Raw genomic sequence first — 25499 nt, 5'->3', positions numbered from 1 at the left:
CTCTCTCCAATCCTGCATTTACAGAAGTTGGAAATAATTTCATGGGAAAACCGTAAAATGTAATTACACAGAACAAAATGCAGATAAGTAGATTTTTTTTTGTTCATTTTTGTTAAAGAACACTTTGAACCTATGAAGTGTATTATTTACCCTTTTAGGTCAGCAAACCATCTCAAGAGGCCTACCAGAATGAATTGAACATAGAAAGTGTCGAACGATCATTCATTCTATCAGCAAGGTAATGTCTCTATTTCTCCTGTTGCGCTGGAAGTTGTAATGTTTCTCTATCAGGAAGAAACTGTCATGGGGGAAAATGAAAAATCTTGGCACCTTTGATAAATAGAAAGGAATTTTGCAGCTGATCAATATCTGGGTCTACTTCAAAGGCAGTGAATTACTAGGCTCGATTCCACTCATTTCTTTGTCTTATTTAACTCAAGGGACCCTGGAAACTTCTCCTCAAGAAGCTCAATGAAAGCAAGGAATTCAAAATTGGTCTCTCGTCCAATGTATTTAGTTTATTATCCTCACTGAAATAAGACTTGTGAAAGTAGGAGGGAAAGAACATGTCAGTCTTGGTCTGGCAGCAATGTTTTAAATAGAAAAGTATAAAACAGAGTCCCCAGATGATATCACTGATATCTGTGCTGCCCTTTGAAAGTTCACCTCTCTCCACATTGCCTCCCATTATCTTCAATACTGTTATCTGAATTCACACCAACCTCCTCCAGCACCTCTCTGTTCTCAAACAGCTAAGAAGCAAACTTAGCCTGTATTTTTACCCAACTAAGCATTGCCAGAAAATCATTTGCATTACTTTCCCTTACCACTCTTGCTCTTGTTACATCGGATAATTCTCCCTGGGTTTTGTCCTCTACGCACTCCCATTTCTCAATTCCATAGTGAAGAAACTCATCTCCTCCTCAACCCATATTTATTGGAACCCCCCCCCCCCCCCCTTATGTTTAGCTGATATCGATACTGAATGAAAGGAACTTTCCTCCAAATAATGTTGTCCAGTGCATAAAGAAAAAACATGTCCATTGTCTTGGAGCCATGTGACAAACTGCATTCCCAACTCTCTTCCTCAGTAAATCCAGCAACCATCTGAAACTCAGCAGATTATTTGCAAACTTTCTTTCACATTTGACCCTAAAATGAGCTTTGGAAGACTTAGCTGTGCTATCCTTGATCTTCTGTATAAGGACATCTTTTGCTGAAATCCTCATCCATATAATTTTTATCCACATGTCCATTCCAATGTACCCATAAAGACCATCCTAGCTTGCTTCCTTTGTTGTACCATTTGTTAATGAGGTTAAAATCCTTTTGCCTTGTCCTCATATGGTCAAAGCTGCATTCACCCATCATGTTATGTAGTTGTCACATGGCACAAAAAAAAACAAACAAAAAATAATGTCCAGATGATCTTAGTTGTGATTGAGGACCTAACAATGACTAGAAGATGGAACTGTTCCTCTGTCCCTGAATTAGTATTCAGAGATCTATCACATTTACATCTGAAAGGCATTTGTATACATGGCACTTTAGTCAAATGCTGAACTGTCAGTCCAGATCTTGTGCTGAAGTTTCCAGAGAGAATTATAAGCACGAAACCTTTTGCTGCAGACAAAAATGACACAACTCACATCTTCATTGGTCCTGCCACCAAGATTATCCAGCAATTCTGATCTATCAGTACAGCAACAATTAACCAAGCAAAAGCACTCCTCACAGCAACCATGGTATAAGAGATGAGGAATCATCTCTCATAAACTTGTTGCACATTTCATACCACAGATTTCAGAAGACTGATCATACTGGACACAGACCCTGCTACAAAGCTCACTTTTGTGTCGTGGAGTGGGCAATGTATACTGGGGACACAAATACCCTGCCAGTTTGATGGTTTTTTTAGTGAGTCCACTTCCGTATTGTGGCAGGAGCTGGCTGTTGCTGAACTCCTATTCCGGAATTTTGAAACCAAAGAAAAGAAAATCAGGTATAACCTAGATAATAGGACCTACTGAAGAAAATTGATATGATTGTCCTTTTTTGCTGAGAGGACTGGTTTATGGCTTTATGACTAATGCTTCAAACCAACTAGTCCTTCCAGGTGAAGCAACATCACATGAATCTGTAGGGGTCATTTCCTGTATCCAGTGACCCCCGTTAGGTCTCGGCATTGAGACAACTGGATGCTGACTAGGAAGTTGTTTCATTGAGCACCTTTGCTCTGGCTGCTGCAGCAACAAGGGCCGCCCAGTAACCAACTGTTTTAATTCCACACATCATCGCCACACTGATATATCTGCAGCCTCATGAACTACCAAATCGAGGCCCCTCCCCTCCCACATATTGGAGGAACAAGAAGAGTCTGCATTCCCCACAATGACCTCATCATCATTTTATTCCCCCCCCACCCCCTCCAACTGAAATGGAAGGAAGTCATCCTTGACCTCAAGGGCTGTCAAAGAAAAGAAGTTGGAGGCAATTATGTCCCGAATATTAGCATACCTGTCATCTGCTCTATCAACTGAGTATTCTCATATGCCCCTGCCTTTTGAAGTGATTGTGATATGTGTTTCCTCTTTTGTCAGTTTGTGAAACTCATTTTAGAGGATGATTCATTAGAGAAGAGTTGAGGGAAAGCTGGATAATTTAGAGATTCATATTTTGTGTTTAAAATTTCCATAACTAACAACTATGCAACATAATGCATGTATGTTGGAATAACAACTGACATTCCACTCAAATGTTATGCTTTAAGATCAGTGTTATAATACAGGTCTAATGTAAATGAGCTGATTTCTTTCTTGTATCCTTCCTGAAGTAGATGTTTAAAATTGACTTTGTGAATGTTTGCACCAGGATGTCTGCACTGCTCTGATATCTTACAACAGGAAATTAGGATACTATTGCTAATAGTGAGTGGCATGTCAGTAGAGAAACAAAAGGTGCAGAAACAGTTGAAAGAGAAGCAAGGTCAGTGCTTTGTGATGTAAATGACATGCAAGGGGTTGGAAGACCTCAAACATAGCACAGAACATGATCCAACAGCCAACAAACTTCTGAGAGCTGGACTACTTACTACCTCCATGGCCACTAAAACTTTCCTACAAGCTCAAAAGGATTAGAAAACCAGCCCAATGCCCTCTCCCAGTTCTGTTACACTCAGGCAACTCTCATGAGAGGACATATTGTTCAAGTGCCCCACCAGACTTTCAAAACAAATGTGGGAAGACATTATTATCAGGCGGGCAGAGGAATAAGCAGAAGCAACCAACTGGCTCTTGGGAATCCTTTGTCCCCGAACCCTCAAAATGGATGAGGATTCAGGGTAGTACAGAGAGTCTCAAGTCCATGCACTAGAAGCAAAGGCCGAGCATCAACAGCAGAAGGAGTGCAACACCTCAGAAACACACTGCACGCTCCTCCAATCCCCTCAGGAATTTCCTGTCCCATCTTTGGAAGGTTTGTGGTTCCTACACTGGCCTCAGTCACCTCAGCACCTCCAGAATGAAGTCATTCACAGTTCCAAAGGGATGCTTATGGAGTAGTAAGTAATAAAAGATTTCTCTTCCTATTAATTAATTCCAGTCCAAAAACTTTTGGAGGGAACCTCTGTTTCTGAAACAGCTTCATTGCAATTGTAAGATACTGGGCTGCCTTTAAATTAAGCTCTTTTTGTGAATCAAAATAAATACAAAGTACTAACCGGCAAATTTTCATTATTTTGGATTAAATCTCCTGGTTTTTAAAAATTAAAGCCAATCAATGAGCATCTGACAATCCAATCTGAATGATGTAACTGGTGGTTTGATCATTTCTTTTTAAAATATTTTTATTGGTGTTTACATTATAAATAATTAATCAGTACAATTATATAAAAAAGAATGATTACAAAAAATCTTTTCATGATTTTAAAAAATCCAGAGCACAATCATATGAAAGAATTAGAATTTAACCACAAAAAAAATCAACCCCCCCCCCCACCCCCCCCAAACAAGGTCAAAAGTTGACATGTAGGAATTAAGTGACAGCACTTGGAGATGGAGGCAGAGAAACCAAAGTTCTGGAACAACTCATAAGATTATGATAATAGGCCAAAAATTGAAGTTAATATTTGAATTTTTAATGGCATTTCTAATTTTTTCTAAACTTAAACAAGACAATATCATTTAACCAATGTGTAGGTGGAGTTTTGTCTTTCCATTTAATCAAAATTTTATCTCTGGCTACAATGAAGTAAAAGATAAAATTTGGTTTTGAGTTGAAGTCAGTAATACATCATTATCTTGAAATGATCCGATTAGAGCAATTACAGGCAGTGGCGTATCTAGGTAAAATAGCACCCTATGGCAAGCACTAAAATGGTGCTCCCTCCCACCCCGTTTTTAAAAAAAAATGCACTTAAAGTTGACAGTTGGGCAATTTTCACACACAATTGGGCTGGCACTTACTGCTACACCATCTGTGTTGCATTGTAATTATTAGAAATGAATTAACTCCCACTTGGGCACCTAGGCTGAGCTTTAGTAAGGGAAAGCCTCCCCCCCCCCCCAACCTTGCTTTGCTTCCCCTCCTCTTGCTTGCATTGACTCCCCCCTCACCATAAGAACCCTCAATTGCAAACCATGCTAGCCACATTGAGGTTTATTATTCCCAGTCACCAAGACCAGATTGAAGCGACTCGAGCCTTATGTTTATTACTTGCTGTTCCTGGCTGGAAGCTACAACCTCCAAAAGCAAAATGGCTGTCTTCCCTACCTATAATCCCCCACACAGCTGGAACTGCTCTGCTTTTCCCTGGCAGTGGCAAAGAGGATCCAACTGCGTGGAGGTGTATGGGTAATGAAGGCAGCCATTGCTCAGTGCAGCCATTGCTCAGTTTACCCATGCCCAGAGGTATGTGAATATTTCAATTCAAAAATTTTAAATTGCTGAAGGAATCCTTTGAATTCTAAAATACAACTTTTTTTTGTTCTTTCACTTCTCTGTTCTTTGATTACAATTTTAACAATCTTCACTCACGAGTTGGCCTGTGCATGCGTTACTTAACCATGCGATAATACATTTTTTTAAAATTGTTTTGTGCAAGTATAGGTGACTACTTGTAATAAAAAGCCTTTTTATTCCACAAGTAGCTACCATGAAAATTAGCTGCTGGCGCTTGCACTCAGAAACACTAGAAATGTGAGTAGATAGTGGAAGAAGTGACAACCCTTCTTCACTCACCCAGCACCACAGGTGGACTGTTCATTGTCAAAACCAATGGGGGCATTAGGTAGCAGCGAGCCACAGCGACGTCACTCTCGTTGGCAGTGCTGAAGTTGGCCCGGCCATGGTGATGTTGCTGCTTCTGGCGCTGCTGTGCTCCTCGGCGAACCACCTTGCCAGCGCTTGGGAGAGGGCAGGAGTGCCAGAAATGAGCTATCAGATAGCTGTGTGAAGAGTTTCACTGTCCCGAGCGCAGTATGCAAACATAAAACTGTGGTATGACTTGCTGGTATGAAATTTTGATTAGAGGTTTTGCTTAGCACTGTGATAATGATTTGTGATCTAACATTAACATCTGCTTGTTGATCTATTTGTGACTAGAATTAGCTTTACAATGAGACTTTTCAAATGGGTCTCTTAATCGCCCCGTTTACAAACAAGTTCAACTTGTTGACACAGGGGGCGTTTCTACTGAGCCAGGAAAAGCGCGGTGATGTGAGGTAATGCGCGGTGACACCTTGAATCTGGCTGCACTGCAAACACATCCGGTTGTGGCCGATGTGCGGCGATTCGAGGTGCTCCGTCATCCAACTTTTGAGGTGGTCGATGCGGGGTGATGCGAGGGACAACCTCGCAGTGGAAACACCGCGGGTGACTCACTGGAAGTTGCAATTTTTCACCCGCGGTTTTCAATTGCTCATCGGACTTCCTGGTCACCTTGCATCGCCCTGCATCACCTCACATTCCTCGCATCGCCCTGCATCGCCGCATATTCAATCGCTCGGTAGAAACAGTTCAGGTAGTCCAAAAATGCGCGGTGATGCAAGCGACAAAAAATCGCGGTGATGCGAGGTGTCCTTAGTATAAACACAGCTACAGACACTGGCTTGATTTCCATCAGAAAGGAAAATGTGACAGTGTAATTAAAGAACATCAGACCCATACCTGGAAGTTCTTTTGTCAGATGGAGATTCTTTGTTGGGCTCAAGAGTTCAATACTGGGCAGACGAGGCAAGGACAGCGGCGCCCCCCCCACCCCCCCTGCAAGTGGTACCCTGGATCTATGCCCCACCTGCCATACCTTTAAAGGGCAAGGTTCCAATTTGAAATTGAGAATCACTAATAAACATCTTTCCAAAATTTTTCTAAACTACGGCAAGTCCAGAGCATGTAAACCAAAAAGGCATCACCAATTTTACATTTGTCACATAGAGGATTTTTATCAGAATAAAAATGAGACAATTTAACTTTAGACATATTTAAATTGCAACCATTTTAAATTGCAACAAATAATGCCATGCACAAAAGGAGGTTGTATTAATCAAATTACAAATGGAATTCCAAACCTCATTAGAGAATGAAAGATTCTAATACCACTCCCAGTCATTCTAGATTTTAACGAGGCTATTCTTAAATCAAGCAAATTATTATAAATAAGAGATATTAAACCTCTATGAGAAAGTTCTAAATCAAAAAGTGCATCAAGGATGTTTGCCTCGAGGATTGCCGGAAAATCAGGGATCTGAGACTGAACAAAATATCTAATTTGTAAATATCTAAAATAATTAGTATAGGTTCGTTAAATTTTACCACCAGTTGTTCAAAAGAAGCAAAATTTTTACAAATAAAAAGGTGTTTGAAACATTTAATAGCCTATCTGTAAAGGTGGTATCTTGCAAAGAAGGTTGAAAGAGTTGATTAGATAAATTAGGGCTAGCAAGAGAGAATCTGAAATCCAAAACACCTTTTAAATTGTGCCCATATTATCAAACTATGTTTAATTATTGGATTACCAATGAGTTTATATAAATAAAAGGATAAAAAGGATCTTAAAATTGCCATCATGGAAGTATTCTTAGTAAAATCTCATGAGTTTAAGCCTATATTAATTTGAATTTTATTTGCTGAACATAATTTTGACTTTTCTAATTTTCTAACTTTGGCTCTTTCAAAATTCAGTTCAGCAGCAGAAAGGGATGAATGGTTAAAAGCCATTTCTAAGGCTATTATGGAATATACGAAGAAAAGAATCACATTCACTGCAAGCAAAAGTCTTGAGGTAAGCAGGTGTCTGAAATCTAACTCTGTCTGAGTAAACCCCAAAATTCACAAACCTCTAGTTTGTTTTGGCAAAGGTGGTTAGACACCTGAATAAAACAGAGGGGTGATAGGGAGAAGGCCCTACTGTTTTATTCAAGTATCTGTCTGCCTTTTTATTATTTCTGACGAAGAGCTCAGGCCCGAAACATTTATTACCCTTTATTTCCCATGTGTGACCTGTTAACTGCATGCTCTGTTCTCGATGCTGCCATCAGGAAAGAGGTATTGGTGGCACAAGACTCACACCACTGGGTTCAGGAACACTTTCTACCCCTCTATCTTCAGACTCCTCAATCAGAGACTCATTTATGGACTCTATTTATTATTGAATATTTATTTCTGAGTTTCATTGTTTACATTTCTCTCTTCTCTATACTATCTTTCTTCTTGAGAACAGTTTACATTTACCAATTAGTAGAAATTCTGCCTGGCTCACAGGAAAAAGGAATCTCAGGGTTGTATGTGATGCCTTGTATGTATTCTTGAACTTGAGCCTGCCGAGTTTCTCCAGTAAGATTGAGTATTGCATTTAAATCTGCACATCGAGAAATTAAAGCAGACCATTGTCAATTATTTCATCCTTAAACTAATAAAATTATAGCACAAGCTGATACAGGTCTGGAGCACAAAATACTGACCTCTGATTCTGGATGTAATGCTGAGGAAAATGGGCCATTTTAGCAGAAAAAAAACTAAAATTCTTGTTAATTCCAAGGAATTTAAATGAATGATTGAAATGCTTGAGAAAGCCATCTTTTGTTTACCAATCAAATTTAATTTGGAATTTTTTCAAAGCAAGTTTAACTAATGGTTTGCTGGTTCCTCAATCAATTAGGCTTCTTCATTTACATTTGGATCATGTGATTGGAAAGTTGTGCATCTGAAGAAAATAAGCATAAGCTCTGTCCTCTGCTTCTCCGAAAGCCATGCGGCTACAGAAGGTGGATCCAGCTTGATTTTAACCAAAAGTGATTCATTGAAAAAAAAACCAGGCTAGATAATGATGATTTTCTTCTCATCAGACCTGTCACATACAGGTGCCAAATCATTGTATTGTAGACAAATGTGTCAGCCAATTTGTACACTCTCACACATCCTAGCATTAGAAAAAAATACATTGTAAACCATTCAAGTGATGTTGGCCATGAAATAGATTTGGCTGTGACTCTGGGAGAACTTTCAAATCCTTGAATATCTTCCATCATCCACCTCGGAGACCAATCAGAGCTTCAATTGTACACCTTTTATTTGGAAGACACTGAACTGAGATTATGTACACTTTTTCAACACATGTGCACTTGGGAAGGTTCAATATGAGATTATTAGCATGTTAATTAATTGTGGAATAAATTGAAAGGAGTTTTCCCTGGTGATTGGGATGCAAGTTTGTGTTTCTGTCTTGATCTTTGCTAGAATATCAATTATTTATCACTTCTGTGAATAAGGCCATGAATGTCCCGTTAACACGAAGTTTAATCGATGATCGCTGGATCATTGTGGCTTATTTCTTGAACTTGCCAATCATAGGCCTCCTGCCTGCACAAAGTGATCTGGTTGCAGTTGCCGGAGCAGCAACTAGACCTTGTGAAAGAGGAAAAGTTTAGGGGGAACATGAGGGGGAAATCTTCACACAGAGAATGGTGGGAGTGTGGAATGAGCTTCCAGCTGACATGGTGAATGCAGGCTCAATTTTAACAATTTGGACAAGTACGCGGATGGGAGTGGTATGGAGGGCTATGGGCTGGCTGCAGGTCAGTGGGACTAGACCAAAAAAAAAGGTTCGGCACAAACTAGAAGGGCTGAAGAAGCCTGTTCTATGGTTCTACATTTGCTAGTTATAGAACCAAAGAACACCACAGCACAGAAAACCGGCCATTCAGCCCTTCTAGTCTGTGCCAAAACATTATTCCACTAGTCCCATTGTCCTGCACCCAGTCCATAGCCCTCCAGACCTCTCCCATCCATGCATCTATCCAATTTATTCTTAAAACTGAAGATGGAGCTCATATTTACCACATCAGATGGCAGCTTGTTCCACACTCCCACCACTCTGTGAAGAAGTCCCCCCTAATGCTCCCCTAAACCTTTCCCCTTTCACCCTAAAGCCATATCCTCTCGTATTTATCTCTCCTAATCTAACTGGAAAGAGCCTGACCCTACTCACATATCCTCTGTCTATACTCCTCACAATTTTGTAAACATCTGTCAAATCTCTTCATTCTTCTACACTCCAAGGAATAGAATCCTAACTTGTTCAACCTTTCCCTGTAACTCCACTCTTGACGACCTGGCAACATGCTAGTAATTCTTCTCTGCATATGTATATATAAATTAAATGCAATTGTGAGCACAGAGAAGGATGTAAAAGGGTTTGAAGGGGAGAGAGATAAACTTAGTGAATGGACAAGAATTTGTCAGATTGAATATACAGTCTTTGGCTTGGCTTCGCGGACGAAGATTTATGGAGGGGGTAAAAAGTCCACGTCAGCTGCAGGCTCGTTTGTGGCTGACCAGTCCGATGCGGGACAGGCAGACACGATTGCAGCGGTTGCAAGGGAAAATTGGTTGGTTGGGGTTGGGTGTTGGGTTTTTCCTCCTTTGCCTTTTGTCAGTGAGGTGGGCTCTGCGGTCTTCTTCAAAGGAGGCTGCTGCCCGCCAAACTGTGAGGCGCCAAGATGCACGGTTTGAGGCGTTATCAGCCCACTGGCGGTGGTCAATGTGGCAGGCACCAAGAGATTTCTTTAGGCAGTCCTTGTACCTTTTCTTTGGTGCACCTCTGTCACGGTGGCCAGTGGAGAGCTCGCCATATAATACGATCTTGGGAAGGCGATGGTCCTCCATTCTGGAGACGTGACCCATCCAGCGCAGCTGGATCTTCAGCAGCGTGGATTCGATGCTGTCGACCTCTGCCATCTCGAGTACCTCGACGTTAGGGGTGTGAGCGCTCCAATGGATGTTGAGGATGGAGCGGAGACAACGCTGGTGGAAGCGTTCTAGGAGCCGTAGGTGGTGCCGGTAGAGGACCCATGATTCGGAGCCGAACAGGAGTGTGGGTAATATACAGTAAACTTGTATAATTCACCATTCAACTGTTTGGAAATCCTAATGGTTCAGCATCTAACTTACAGCTTATGTTTCCTGCACTCCATTGAAACTCACTAGAACCCTGGTTTCCATCCGTCCTTTAAGCTTTTTAGATTCACAGTAAAATGTATGAAACCACTGTAACATCCCAAATTAAGAGTTTAACTGTAATGTAGAAAAATATGAGGACACCGGTACTCTGGTACATTTAACAGAAAAACAAAGCTTTTAGAAAATGGTGATGTTCAAAGGTACCTTGTGGTCTTTTGCATAAGTCACTGAATGTCACCATGTAATGGTAGCAAACAATAATGATCAGCTTTATTATGAGATTTGAATACATGAGTAAGGAAATCTTTCTGCAATGGTAAAGAGCCCATACCTGGAGTATTGTGAAGTAAAAAACCCTGTTGTAGGAGCTCTGTGGGTCAAATTATCCACTGACAGAATGCTGCTTGACCCACTGATTTCCTCCAATAGTTTATTTTTTTGCTCCAGATTTGTGCATCTGCTGTCTCACGTGTCTCCTGGAGTACTCTGTATGGTTTTGGTCTTACCTGAGAGATAACACAGTAAAGATTCGCGAGACCGCTTCCAGGAATGGTGGTTTTACCATAAAAAGGAGAGATCAAGTAGACTGGAACTATATTCTCTAGGGTTTTAAAGAATGAGGAGATCTCAAAATGTACAAAATTCCTTCAAGGCTCAGCAGGTGGGTGCTGCGAGGATGTTCCTCTCACTGTGGAGTCCAGCACCAGGATACATTGTGAGAGAATAGAGATAGGCCAGTGCGGAGAGACCAGTTGACTCAGAAGGTGATGAACTTTGCCATTCTTTATCCTGGAGGACTGTGAGGGTACAGCCACTAAGTTCATTCAAAATAGAGATTTTAAAAAATTTGGATATGAATGGAATTGAGGAATGTGGCGATAGTGGTCTAAAATAGGGCTGAGGTGGAAATGCAGCTATGATCTGAATGAAGGGTAGAGCAAAATCGAGGAGCCAGAAACCGATTCCAGTTCTTGTTCCTTGTGTTCTTAAATCATCCAGGTATTGCTTGAAATGTAAATTGGTTTCACTCCACGTTCTGACACAGAAGCATGCGACAGACACATGAGTGGGCAGGGGACACTTGAACAGGCAGGGTTCAGAGTGATGTGGACCTTAAGGTTGATGGGCATCATGGTTGGCGCGAACATCATGGGCTGAAGGGCTGGTCCTAGGTTGTACTATGTGTGCATTGCTATTAAAATGATGATGACTATCTTGTTTCAAGAGCACATGACTAAAATGTGAGATCAGTCATTCAGAAAGTGAGTGGTTCCACCTCCCTGGGGGCAGTGGAAAGATCCATGGGGGTCAATGTTCACAGAGTTGCTCTGAATCGAGCAGTGTTATCCCCTTGTACAGTTATCTTTTCCTTGAACAAAAAGCTGTTTTCTTGCAGCACAGGTTGGCATCAAAGTCCTTAATTCCCAAAGAGACTGACAATGGTGAATGAAATCAAACCATCTCACTGGCAAGTCATCAGTGGAAACACAGACAAATAGGAACCCATGTGCAGTGATCAATGCAAGGCAGAGAAACACGCTGCTCCCACTGCTGGTCGCTCAGTGATACACTAGTTGTTATTTTAAATTTCCAACAGACCTAATCCAAGAAAGAGGTGTATGTTTGGTTTTTTTATGTGTGTGGGGTGGAGGGGATGCTAGGAATGTGGGCTGGGAGCCAAGTGGGCGGAAGCAGCCTGTAAAACTTTGGAAGCCACTGTTTTAGATATTTCACCTTCATATTTTCCTGACTGCAAAAAAAAACACAATCAGACGCATTTAATTCATTCTGGCATAGATAGTCAATAGGCTGATTGGAGCTAGAGGTCAGGTGATCTGAGGAGTGGCAGCAGTTAGGGACTCTTACAGGGTGGACTGGGTCAGGGTGGACTGGGTCAGGGTGGACTGGGTCAGGGTGGACTGGGTCAGGGTGGACTGGGTCAGGGTGGACTGGGTCAGGGTGGACTGGGTCAGGGTGGACTGGGTCAGGGTGGACTGGGTCAGGGTGGACTGGGTCAGGGTGGACTGGGTCAGGGTGGACTGGGTCAGGGTGGACTGGGTCAGGGTGGACTGGGTCAGGGTGGACTGGGTCAGGGTGGACTGGGTCAGGGTGGTAAGGCTTTGGTTCAACAGGCTTCGGCAAGAACAGGTAATAGGTGAGAGATACAGTTGAATTAAGAAAGGGCCATCCTTGTTAAGGAACAAAAAGGATTCAGCAGGTAGCCACAGGAAAGGGCATGTTGTATATATTATATATTTTGTTCCTTTCGTCATAAAAGGTGAGAATGGCAGCTGAGGCAGGTGAATGCTCCTCTTACAGAAAGTGGGTCATCAGGGAAGCCAGCAGTATCCCTGACAACTTCATCTGCAAAAACGTGCATCCAGCTCCTGACAAGCTGAGTTAAGGAACTGAAGCTGGAGTTGGATGAACTCCAGATCATAGGAAGCAGGAGGAGGGTAGATGGGTGACAGTAAGGAGAGGGAAAGGAACAAGCAGACAGTGCAGAGCACCCCTATGGCCGTTCCCCTCAATAACAAGTGTACCATTTTGGATACTGTTGGTGTGGGGGGGTGGCGTGAACTATCAGAAAAAGCACGGAGTCTAGTCCTGTGACTAAAAAAAGGGATGGGAGGAGAAGAGGCAAGCTGAGGTGATAAGGGGTTCCTTAGTTAGGGGGCAGATAAGAGGTTCTGTGAAAGAGATCAAGTGTCCTGGGTGATACGTTGCCTCCTTAATGCCAGGGTCCGAGATATCTCAGATCGAGCATTCTCAGGAGGGAGGGTCAGCAGCCAGATATTGTGGTCCATATAGGGACCAATGATGTGGGTAGAAAAGGTGAAGAGGTCCTGAAAGGAGAGTTCATGGGGTTAACAATAGTTTGAAGGACGGGACCTCTGTGGTTGTGATCTCAGGATTGCTACCCCTGCCACGTGCTACTGAGGTTAAAAATAGGAGGATAATGCAGCTTTACATGTGGCTAAAGGCATGGTTCAGGAGGGTGGGCTTCAGGTTTTTGGGTCATTGGGCTCTCTTCCAGGGAAGGTGGGGCTTGTTCTGGCGGGATGATTTGCATCTGAACTGGAAGGGGACTAATATCCTTGTGGGGAGGTTTGCTAGTGTTGCTCCAGTGGGTTTAAACTAGATTTGCAGAGGGGTGGGAACCAGAGGGCCAGAGCAGATAGAGGAGCGGAGGAGGGAAAAGATGATGTGAAAATTACATGCACCATTAGAAGTTAACGGTTGCACATGGTGGAAATGTGCTCAGGTGCATCTATTTCAATGCGAGGAGTATTGTAGGAAAGCAGACGACCTTAGAGCGTGGATTGATATGTGGAATTATGACATTGTGCCCATTAGTAAAACTTGGTTGCAGGAGGGGAAAGACTGGCAGCTCAACATTCAGGTCTTCTATTGCTTTAGATGCGATAGAATGGAGGGTGGGGGAGATGATGAAAGTGGGAGGAGTGGCATTGTTCATCAGGGAAATTATCACAGCTATGCTTGGGCAGGACAGACCAGAGGGCTTATCTACTGAGGCTAAATGGGTGGAGCTGAGGAATGGTGTTGTATTATAGATCGCCCAATAGTCAATGAGAATTGGAGGAGCAAATCTGTAGAGAGGTAGCAGATGACTGCAGGAAAACACAAGGTTGCTATAGTAGGAGATTTTAACTTTCCACAAATTGACTGGCACTCTCGTACTATAAAAGGACTGGATGGCTTGGAATTCGCTAAATTTGTTCAGGAAAGTTTTCTAAATTAATATATAGAGGTACCAACTAGAGAGAGAGCAATCCTGGATCTTCTATTAGTGAACAAGACAGGACAGGTGACAGAAATATGTGTAGGAGAGCATTTTGGGTCCAGTGATCATAATGCCATTAGTTTCAAGTTAATGATGGAAAAGGATAGGTCTGTGTCATGGGTTGAGATTCTAAATTGGAGAAAGGCTCATTTTGAGGAAATGAGAAAGGATCCAGAATGCATAAATTGGGATGTTGTTTTCAGACAAGGATGTGCCAGGTAAGTGGAAGACCTTCAAACGTGAAATTTTGAGAGAATAGAGTTTGTAAAAAGAGAGAGTGTATAATAGGTTTTGGCAACATGGAGCAAATGAGATGTAAAAAAATGAAGAAAACTTCAAGAAGGAAATCAGGAAAGGTAAAAAGACATGAAGTTGCTTTGGCAGACAATGTGAACAAAAAACCTCAAGAGTTTTTTTAAAATATTTTCATTTTATCACCAAACAGTACCAAAATTACCATCACTGATCAATAATTAAATGTGAATTAATCATTGATACATGTTCCAATTATAGCCACTATCCCCTCATCCCCTCCCCCCTTAACAAAACTCTAAATAAAAGAAGAAAAGATAAGGGAAGAAAGAAAAAAGGACAGAAAAAGAAAAGAGAAGGTAGGGACAAAATTGGTTCCCCTGAAATTCAGAGTGCTCGGTTTTGATTGGAGCCAAAAGGGATGGGGGAGATCTTTTTATCACAGTATTCACTCAGGAAAAGGGCACAGAATCGTGGGAAGTAAGGAAATCAAGCAGAGGGGTCATGGAACCTACACAGATTAAAGAGGAGGAAGTGCTTGGTGTCTTAAAGCAAATCAGGGTGGATAAATCCCCAGGGATCTTCCCTCGGACCTTGAGGGGGGCTAGTGTAGAAATTGCAGGGGCTCTGGCAGAAATATTTAAAATGTCCTTAGCCACTGGTGTGGTACCAGAGGATTGGAGAGGAGCTCGTGTTATTTTTAAAAAAAGGCTCCAAAAGAAATGCTGGAAATTATAAGCCGGTAAGCCTGATGTCAGTAGTAGGTAAGGCGTTTGATCGGGTTCTGCACAGAAGACTAGCGTAAAAACTTAAAGAGCACAGTATAGGAGGTATGGTATTAAGGTGGATAGAGAATTGGTTGAGGGACAGGAAGCAAAGAGTAGGAATAAATGGGTTCTTTTCAAAATGGCAGCCAGTGACTAGCAGGGCTCGGTGGTGGGGCCGCAGTTGTTTACGATATATATCAACGACTTAGATGTGGGAATAGATACCAGTATCTCGAAATTTGCAGAAAATACGAAGTTGGGTGGCAGGGTTAGCTGTGTGGAGGATGCTAGGAGAGTGCAAGGTGATTTGGACAAGTTAGGTAGGTCAGTGAGCCAGGACGTGGCAGATGCAGTATAATGTGAATAAATGTGAGGTTATCCACTTTGGAGGTAAGAACAGGAAAGAGGATTATTATTGTTTAGGAAAAAGGGAGATGCGGCGAGACTTGGGTGTTGCTGTGCATCAGTCGTTGAAAATGGGCGTGCAGGTGCAGCAGGTGGTGAGGAGGGCGAATGGTATGTTGGCGATCATAGTGAGAGGATTTGAGTCCAGGAGTAGGAAGATCCTGCTGCAGCTGTACAGGGCCTTGGTGAGACCACACCTCGAGTACTGCGTGCAGTTTTGGTCACCTTATCTGAGGAAGGACATCCTCACCATGGAGGGGGTGCAGAGAAGGTTCACAAGGACTCGCATATGAAAAAAGGTTGGATAGACTAGGCTTGTATTCTCTGGAATTTAGAAGATTGAGGGGGGGGGGATCACTCTTTACACCGCCGACTGCAGACCTGTCCACGCCAGTAACACCGTGGCGAAGTTTGCAGATGACACCATGGTGGTGGGGTTGATCACAGGGGGAGATGAGCCTGCCTACAGGAATGAAATCCTGAATCTGACCGAGTGATGCCGTGCTCATAACCTGATCCTAAACACCACAAAAACAAAGGAAATCATTCTGGACTTCAGGAAGCACAGGTCAGACCCGCTCCCTCTCTACATAGATGGTGACTGTGTGACGAGGGTCCACAGCTTCACCCTCCTGGGCATCAATATCTCAGACGACCTCTCCTGGACTGTAAACACTTCAGCAGTCATCAAAAAGGCCCAGAGGCGCCTGTACTTCCTGAGAATGCTCAAAAAGAGCAAGGTGGGTCAGAAGCTGCTGATTACCTTCTACAGTTCCACCAGACAGAGCATCCTGCTGTACTGCAGCACAGTATGGTTCTCCCATTGCACTGAAGAAGAGCGGCAAAGACTTCAACGGGTGGTGAGGGCAGCAGAAAAGATAATTGGATGTCCCCTACCCTCCCTGAAGGATCTCAACACCTCTCGTTGCCTCAGTAGAGCACAAGCAATAATAAAGGATCCCACCCACCCTGCCCTGCATCTGTTTGACCTACTACCCTCTGGCAGACGCTACAGGTCAATCAAGACAAGAACAAACAGATTCAGAAACAGCTTTTTCCCCCAGGCTGTCACTACACTGAACACACATATCCACAAATTCCCCTCTCTGTCCTCCACATCTATTATACATACAGCCGACACCCCCCCCTCCATTCACATAAAGGACATATACAGCACTGTAAATTAAATTTTTTATTTAACTTCTGTGGTGCTGCCTGTGGTTGCGTCGCTGCATTGGTAACCTTGTACTGCTGTCATAAATCTCGTTGTATAACTTGTACAATGACAATAAAAAGCTATTTGATTTATAGAAACATAAAATTCTTAAGGGTTTAGACAGACTAGACGCAAGAAGGTTCTTTCCAATGCTGGGAAAAACCAGAACCAGGGGCCATAGTTTAAGGATAAGGGGTGTTTTTTAGGACTGAGATGAGAAAAAATTTCTTCTCTCAGAGAGTGGTAAATGTGTGGAATTCTTTGCCACAGGAAGTAGTTGAGGCCAGTTCCCTGTCAATATTTAAGTGTAGGTTAGGTTTGGCCCTTGTGGCCAAGGGGATTAGGGGATATGGGGAGAAAGCAGGAACCGGGTACTGACCAGCCATGATCATAATGAATGGCGGTGTAGGCTTGAAGGGCCAAATGGCCTACTCCTATACCTATTTTCTATTTTTCTATGTAAATTATTGGAAGGTATTCTAAGAGAGCGGATATACAATTATTTGGACAGCCAGAAACTGATTAGGGATAGTCCACATGGCTTTGTGCGTGGTAGGTTGTGTTTAACTAATCTACAAGAGTTTTTTGAGGAGGTTTCCAGGAAAGATGATGAAGGAAAGGATGTGGATATTGTCTACCTGGACGGTAGTAACTCCTTTGACAAGATCCCTCATGAGAGGTAGGTCAGGATGGATCAGACACTAGGTATTCATGGTGAAGTAGTGAAATGGATTCGACGATGGCTGGACGAGAGAAGCCAGAGAGTAGTGGTGGATGATTGCTTCTCAGACTGGAGGCCTGTGCCTAGTGGTGTACCTCAGGGATCAGTGCTGGGACAATCGTTGTTTGTCATCTATATCACTGATCTGAATGATAATATGGTAAATTGGATCAGCACATTTGCAAATGACACTAAGATTGGAAGTGTTGTGAACAGCAAAGAAGGTTTTCAAAGCTTACAGAAGGATCTGGACCAGCTGAAAAATGGTGGATCGAATTTAATGTCGACAAGTGTGAGGTGCTGCATTTTTGAAGGGCAAACTAAGAAATGACATACACGATTAATGGTAGGGCACTGAGGAGTGTGGTAGAACAGTGACCTGGGCATACGGATACATAATTCCCTGAAAGTGGTGTCACAGGTAGGTAGGGTTGTAAAGAGAGTTTTTGGCATATTGGCCTTCATAAATCAAGGTATTGCGTACAAGAGTTGGGATTTTATGTCAAAGTTGTAAAAGATATTGATGAGGCCAAATTTGAAGTAGTGTGTGCAGTTTTCGTCACCTAACTACAGGAAAGATATCAATAAGATAGAAAGAGTGCAGAGAAGATTTACTAGGATGTTGCCCAGATGTCAGGAACTGAGTTACAGGGAAAGATTAACCAGGTTAGGACTTTATTCCCTTAAGCATAGAAAAATGATGCAAGATTTGATGAGGTATTTAAAATTATGAGGGGGTAGACTGAGTAAATGTAGGATAGGCTTTTTCCACTGAGGGTGGGTGAGATACAAACCAGAGAACATGGGTTAAGAGTGAAAGGGGAAAAGTTTAGGAGGAACATGAGGGAGTGATGGGGGTGTGGAACGAACTTCCAGCTGAAATGGTGAATGTGGGCTCAATTTTAACATTTAAGAGGAATTTGAACAAGTATATGGATGGGAGAGGCATGGAAGGCTATGGACTGGCTGCAGGTCAGTGGGACTAGGCCAAAAAAAATGGTTTGACACAGACTAGAAGGGCTGAAGGGACCTGTTTCTGTGCTGTAGTGTTCTCTGGTTTGCATGTTGTCAAAAGAATTATTGAAATTAATTAATAAGCATGCAAAATTATAAGGGATTGTGAGCAAATACATGTAGGCTTTTTCCACTGAAGTTAGTTGAGACAAGAACAAGAGAACATACATGGGTTTAGGGTGAAAGTGGAAATGTTTAAACGGAATATTAGAAGGAACTTCTTCACACAGAGAGTGGTGGGAGTGTGGAATGAGCTGCCAGCTGAAGTGGTGAATGGGGGCTCAATTTTGACTTTAAAAAAACATTTGGATAGGTACATGGACAGGAGAGGTATGGAGAGATATGGACAGGTACAATCATTGGGACTTGGCAGTATAATAGTTTGTTACAGACTAGATGGGCCAAAGAACCTGTCTCGGTGCAGTAGTGTTCTATGGATCGATAATTGCAAAACTGTAAATGCTTATAGTTGTACTTCTATCATTGTCTTTAAGTAATTAAATTATTTCAAAGATTTCCTTTCATGAATCCTTCAAGTGTTCCTGCTTACCTTTGCATTTGCTTGGTAAATAAAAGCGGTTTCTGGTTTGTACATTTTTTTTACTTGGTCAGACATCTTTCTCGCCAGTGTGCAGTTGTTATTCATTTGCTTTAAATGTAACAAGCATTATTTTTAGCCTATCTTGCCATTGGTGGATTGTAAATTTGGTTTCTTGGAAGGAATATAAATAATCCACAAGGCAGTGTAGGATCTGAAGAAGCAGGAACAGGAGTAGGCCGTTCATTCCTTTGAGTCTGTTCCATGAAAATCGATCATGATTCTAAAGTTCGTATTCCTGCCCTTTCTGCAGAACCTTTCTTTTCCTGCATTAGGAATCTATCTCAGCCTTAAATGTATCCAAGAACTGTTCTGTCTGCTCTCTGTGGTAAGGACTTGTAAGCCCCTGAGTGAAGAAATTCTTCCTCAACTCAATTTTGTTTGGTATCCCATTATTCTGGGACTATGCCCCTGGTTCTGGACTTTTCAATGAGAGGAAACATCATGTACTCAATCTCAGCCTGATCCAGCACGTACTCAATCGCAGCCTGGTCCAGCACGTACTCAATCGCAGCCTGGTCCAGCACGTACTCAATCGCAGCCTGATCCAGCACGTACTCAATCGCAGCCTGGTCCAGCACGTACTCAATCGCAGCCTGATCCAGCACGTACTCAATCGCATCCTGGTCCAGCACGTACTCAACCGCAGCCTGGTCCAGCACGTAAGCTCAATCACAGCCTGGTCCAGCACGTAAGCTCAATCACAGCCTGGTCCAGCACGTAAGCTCAATCTCAGCCTGGTCCAGCACGTAAGCTCAATCTCAGCCTGGTCCAGCACGTACTCAATCGTATCCTGGTCCAGCACGTACTCAATCGCAGCCTGGTCCAGCACGTACTCAATCTCAGCCTGGTCCAGCACGTACTCAATCTCAGCCTGGTCCAGCACGTACTCAATCGCAGCCTGGTCCAGCACGTACTCAATCGCAGCCTGATCCAGCACGTACTCAATCGCATCCTGGTCCAGCACGTACTCAATCTCAGCCTGGTCCACCACGTAAGCTCAATCTCAGCCTGGTCCAGCACGTAAGCTCAATCTCAGCCTGGTCCAGCACGTAAGCTCAATCTCAGCCTGGTCCAGCACGTATTCAATCTCAGCCTGGTCCAGCACGTACTCAATCTCAGCCTGGTCTAGCACGTACTCAATCGCAGCCTGGTCCAGCATGTAAGCTCAATCACAGCCTGGTCCAGCACGTAAGCTCAATCTCAGCCTGGTCCAGCACGTAAGCTCAATCTCAGCCTGGTCCAGCACGTAAGCTTGTTCAAGTCTGACATCACCTTGACCAAGATCCTTTTCTCTGGTGAACACTGAAGCAAAGTATTCAAAGCAATTCCAAATATTGGTAGGTTGATAAGTATTTGGGTAGCACGGACTCGTGGGCCAGAAGTGCCAGTGCTGTGTCTCGAAATTTTTAAAATTAAATTAAAGAGGAGGTTGCTCTCCACCCACTAATTCTTGGAACCAGTAACTCGCATTTTGCAAATACTTCTTCAATTCCTTTGTCCTCTGTATTCCATTTGGCAACAAGAGTCATTTGAATTAGACCAAAGATGAGCATGTATTTCACCCGATTGTCTTATCATTATAACTGTTATGAACTATTTGTTCTTCTAGGAAGAACCAGATAAACCAGAAGTAAATACACCTTTGGGCTCCAAGGCACCCATATGGATTCCTGATCCTCGCGCTACCATGTGTATGGTTTGCACGTGTGACTTTACACTGACATGGAGACGGCATCATTGTCGAGCATGTGGAAAGGTTTGTATACGGGAGTAGTTTTGTTCTGACTCACTTTCTAAAGACACCGACTCTGCTGAAGATAATGCTGCCTTAGAGGCCATTCTGATAGCTTTGAATTTTTTTCCTTGAGTCTTTGACCAGTCTATCTGTTTATTAAGATGAGCTTCTGTTTGTGGGTTGCTCTAGTAAACCGTGCACTTCACATTAACCTGAAGCACAAAAAGAGGTGATTAATGTAGCTTAACAGATCCTAACAAAAATGGTCTCTGCATATCTGAATGAAGGGAGCTTTGGCAATCTGAAATTTGTGAAAGCAAGGGCAAATGTTATCCAGATTACTATATTAATAAGTCCACAAGACAAAGGAACAGTAATAGACTATTCAACCCATTGAGTCTGCCCCACCATTTAATCATGAGCTCATACATTTCCCCGTTCAACTCCACTGCCCAGCCTTCTCCCCATAATGCCCGGGCTAATCAAGAATCTATCAATCTCTGTCTTAAGTACACCCAGTGACTTCAAGTTCAACTTTTTTATCATCAGATTGTACAACCTGTCGAAACAGCGTTCTCCGGTCCTTGGTGCAATGCATGCAAACACAAAACCAGTCATTACACACACAAACAATGCATACACAGGACATAATTAAATAGATTTTGTTTAGCAATTGTTAGACCCAGGTGGTTAGTGTAAGCAGTTCCTTTAGGTCTCCACAACTGCCTGTGGCAACAAATTCCAGATTCACCACCCTCTGGCTAAAGAAATTCCTTCCCATCTCTGTTCTAAGTGGGTGCTCTTCAATCCTGAAGCTGTGCCCTCTTGTCCTAGACTCTCCCACCTTTCTACATTACTCTGTCCTTGCCTTTCAACATTTGAAATGTACCTGTTGAAATTACATTTGAGCATTGCATCTGTGCCCATCTCTACAATTCCTCTGGCATCTCTTTCCACATACCCACCACCCTCTATGAAAAAGATGCACCCCCCCCCCCCCCCCCGGGTCCCTTTTGCATCTTTTCTCCCTCAGCTTAAATTGATGGCCTAGTCTTAGACTCCCCCATATCAAGGGAAAAAAGACATGACCGTTTTAATTTTCTACACCCTTCATTGGGTCACTCCAGGGAGAAAAGTCCACCCTATCCAGTTTCTCTTTGTAACTCAAACATCCGAGACCTAGCAGTGTCATTGTGAATCTTTGCTGTATCCTTTACAGTTTAATGATATCCTTTGTATTTCTGGGCAACCAAAGCTGCATATAATATTCCAAATGTGGTCTCACCAATGTGATATCCCAACTCCTTTACTCAGTGCCCTTACTGATGAAGGCAAGCTTGTCAAATGAAGCAATTTACTTGGTCTCTCTGTTCCACAACAGTCTCCACAACCATTGCAATTAATATGTAAGAGTTGCCCTTTTTTGACTTGACAAAATGCATCACCTCGTGCTTATTTGAGTTAAATTCTAACTGCCATTCCTTGTCCCCCATTCCCCAATTGATCTACATCCTGAAGTAAACTGAGACAATCTTCCTCACTGAACACTGCATCAACAATGTTGTGTCATCTGCAAACTTACTAATCATGTGACTTATAGTCATCCAAGTCGTTAATATCAATGACAAGCAGCAATGCATCCAGCACAGGCGCCTGCAGTCATCACTGGTCAGAGACCTCCAGTCAGATAAATAATCCTCCACCACCACCCTCTGACTGCTTCCATCAAGCCAATTTTGAATCCAATTGATATTGGATCCCATATGATCTAACCTTCTGGACCAGCCTACCTCATGAGACTTTGCCAAAGGCCTTGCTAAAGTCCACACAGACAACATCCTCTTGGACATTTAAAAAAAAACAACAGATTTGTGAGACTTGATTTCCCACTCATAAAGCCATGCTGACTTTTCTTGATCATCCATTCAATTTCATTTCCCCCCCAGTTGTGCATGAGGGCTAAAAGGAACAAGCGTTTAGCACTTCAAAATTGGGGCAAACCAAATTCTAGGCATGTGTTTTCTCATTGGAAGAGAGAGGTTGATTTTTTTCTACAATAGGTCTTCTACACATCGACTCCCAAAAAATATCAGGTGGTGATGTCAAAAGAAGCTATAGTTGGAAATTTTAATCTTTATTGTCTGTCAGGGAAGAGATACAGGAGTATCAGGGCCAGCTCCACCAGACTTCTTCCCACGGGCAGTGAGAATGTTTATTGATGGTTATAGGTAAAATACTTGTCCTGCATTTGTTTTATTTGTCCAAATGTGTGTTATGTCTGGTTGTGCATCTGCATGTTTTCCACCAAGGACTGGAGAACGCTGTTTCGTTGGGTGGAACTTGTACAGTCAGTTGCCAATAAACCCGATTATCATACCCCGATTTGTGTCAGTTTAAATGTTAAAATACCCTTAAAACCACTGAGAATGGAATAGCTCTGCATCATTTAACAATTTAAAAACATCTTGATACAAGGTCCCAACCGAGGCATTGACTGCCTATTTCTATACATTGACGCTGCTTGACTCACTGAACTCCACTCACTTCCCAGTTTTTCTTCGGGACTCCACCGCATCCACTTCTTGTATTGTGGAAATGCAACCCAGATGGTGCTAGTATCATTCAGTTTAATATCAGTATTCAGCCAACTGCAACTTTTCTAGAAAACCATGTGTAATATGACTTTATCTTCTAGATTGTTTGTCAAGCCTGTTCATCAAATAAATTTAATCTGGACTATCTTAAAAACCGACCAGCCAGAGTTTGTGATTACTGCTTCTTGGAGTTGCAAAAAAGAGGTAAGGAAAATATTGTGGTGGTTTTGCAGCCTATTAATGATATTGTAGAAGGTTCTGTAAAAAGCACAACTGAGAAGTTGGACCCGTGTCACATGGTCACCTGCACTTCCCAAGGACAGTAAAACATTGATTTTAATGAAAGTCTATTGCAGGGGTGGCCAAACTTGCTTAGTGTCACAGCCACAAATGATAAAGCTCAGATGCTTGAGAGCCGCAGGACAAGAACAAAATTCACACAGACGTTTTCATTGTTACATCTACATTTTGTAACAAAAATGTTATATCAATTTTAAGAAATGCATATTAATGAAAATAATATTTATTCATGCCTGCAGTTTTTAAACGGTTAATTTGTATTAGTTTCAGTTATCACAAAGACACAAATATGGGGAAAAAAAGGAAACCAAAAAAATTAGATAGTTTAATCACCTTACAAAATTAGTCTTATTATAATTTTTTTTGACAAAAATCAATGCTACAAATATTAAAGACTCAAGTTGGGGGGGCTAGGGGGAGAGACCGGCAGCGCGAGTCAGGCGGGCAAGGGGGGGGGAGACTGGCAGCGCAAGTCGGGCGGGCAAGGGGGGGGAGACCGGCAGCGCGTTTCGAGCAGACAGGAGGGGGAAACTGACAGTGTGAGTCGGGCGGGCGTGGGGACACTGGTAGCACGAGTCAGGTGGGCAAGGAGGAGAGACTGGCAGCGCGAGTCGGGCGGGCGTGGGGGGGAGACTGTCAGCGAGCCGCATATTAAAGGTCAAAGAGCCTCGGTTTGGCCTCCCCTGGTATATTGGCTTTTTTTTTGTACAGTGAAGAATAGCAGAGAAGACAGAACAATCCTTTTGTCTCCTTGCCACTCCCCAAGAGCACAAAACTGCATAATATACACAGGTGGATATGTGGCAGTAAACTCAGTGATTCATTTGATTTCTCTCAATGCTCACATTCTGCGTGTTTAAAGATTAATTACTGTCTTTGGCATGCTGCTATATTCTGTTTGTCTCCAGTTCTCATCTTCTTTCTATCATGCCTTTTTGCTTTTAAGTCCCAGCTGGCATTACTGCTGCCCGACCATGTTGTCTGCCATTAGTGACATTCTTCCTTGGCATAATGTTCAAGTTCCTGCACTAACGCCATCCAGTGCCATTTCCCTTCAACCTTCGTCAATTTCTCAAACCACCTTTTCTCATTGCTGCTGAATGCTGCAACGTCTCCTTCTGCCAAAAGCAACATCTTGTTCATGTTAAGGATGTATTAATTTTGTGGTTTCATTATTACAAAGCTTATAAGAGTTAATGAACCTTATATCTTCCTGCACCATTTCACACTGTTATCCATGTGTAAAATTTATTGCTTCTGGAGTCCGTTTATGTCTTGGAATTTTTTTTTTTGGTGGGGGTTGTTCAGTATAGACTTTTTTTTCACTCTTGAACCACAGAGCATAGCATCAGACCAGAAGTTCTGTTGCTAGTTACCGTTTCCCTTTCTCTGGTTTGAAAGAATATTAAAGACGTACTATATTTTATTATATGTACTGTGTTTTTCTTTCTTTGGCTTGGCTTCGCGGACGAAGATTTATGGAGGGGGTAAAAAGTCCACGTCAGCTGCAGGCTCGTTTGTGGCTGACCAGTCCGATGCGGGACAGGCAGACACGATTGCAGCGGTTGCAAGGGAAAATTGGTTGGTTGGGGTTGGGTGTTGGGTTTTTCCTCCTTTGCCTTTTGTCAGTGAGG

General features: G+C 42.6%; 1 protein-coding gene across 4 annotated transcripts in view; it reads left to right on the top strand.

Annotated features, from left to right (window-relative positions):
- fgd6 (FYVE, RhoGEF and PH domain containing 6) overlaps window positions 1-25499 on the top strand; it is a 150410-nt gene that overhangs the window by 111974 nt on the left and 12937 nt on the right. For 2 of the 4 annotated variants that reach the window (XM_069909429.1, XM_069909430.1), the window contains exons 14-17: window positions 159-238; window positions 7180-7279; window positions 20846-20992; window positions 23667-23769. In XM_069909429.1, coding sequence (XP_069765530.1) covers window positions 159-238; window positions 7180-7279; window positions 20846-20992; window positions 23667-23769 — 430 coding nt within the window. Of the gene's footprint in view, window positions 1-158; window positions 239-2871; window positions 3560-7179; window positions 7280-8155; window positions 8695-20845; window positions 20993-23666; window positions 23770-25499 lie in introns of those variants that run through there. The other 2 variants (XR_011348232.1, XM_069909431.1) reach the window with 2 other exon arrangements.

This window comes from Narcine bancroftii, chromosome 13, assembly GCF_036971445.1.
Source record: "Narcine bancroftii isolate sNarBan1 chromosome 13, sNarBan1.hap1, whole genome shotgun sequence".
In the NCBI taxonomy this organism is placed as follows: Eukaryota; Metazoa; Chordata; class Chondrichthyes; order Torpediniformes; family Narcinidae; genus Narcine; species Narcine bancroftii.
This window is presented reverse-complemented; position numbering and strand designations above follow the sequence as displayed.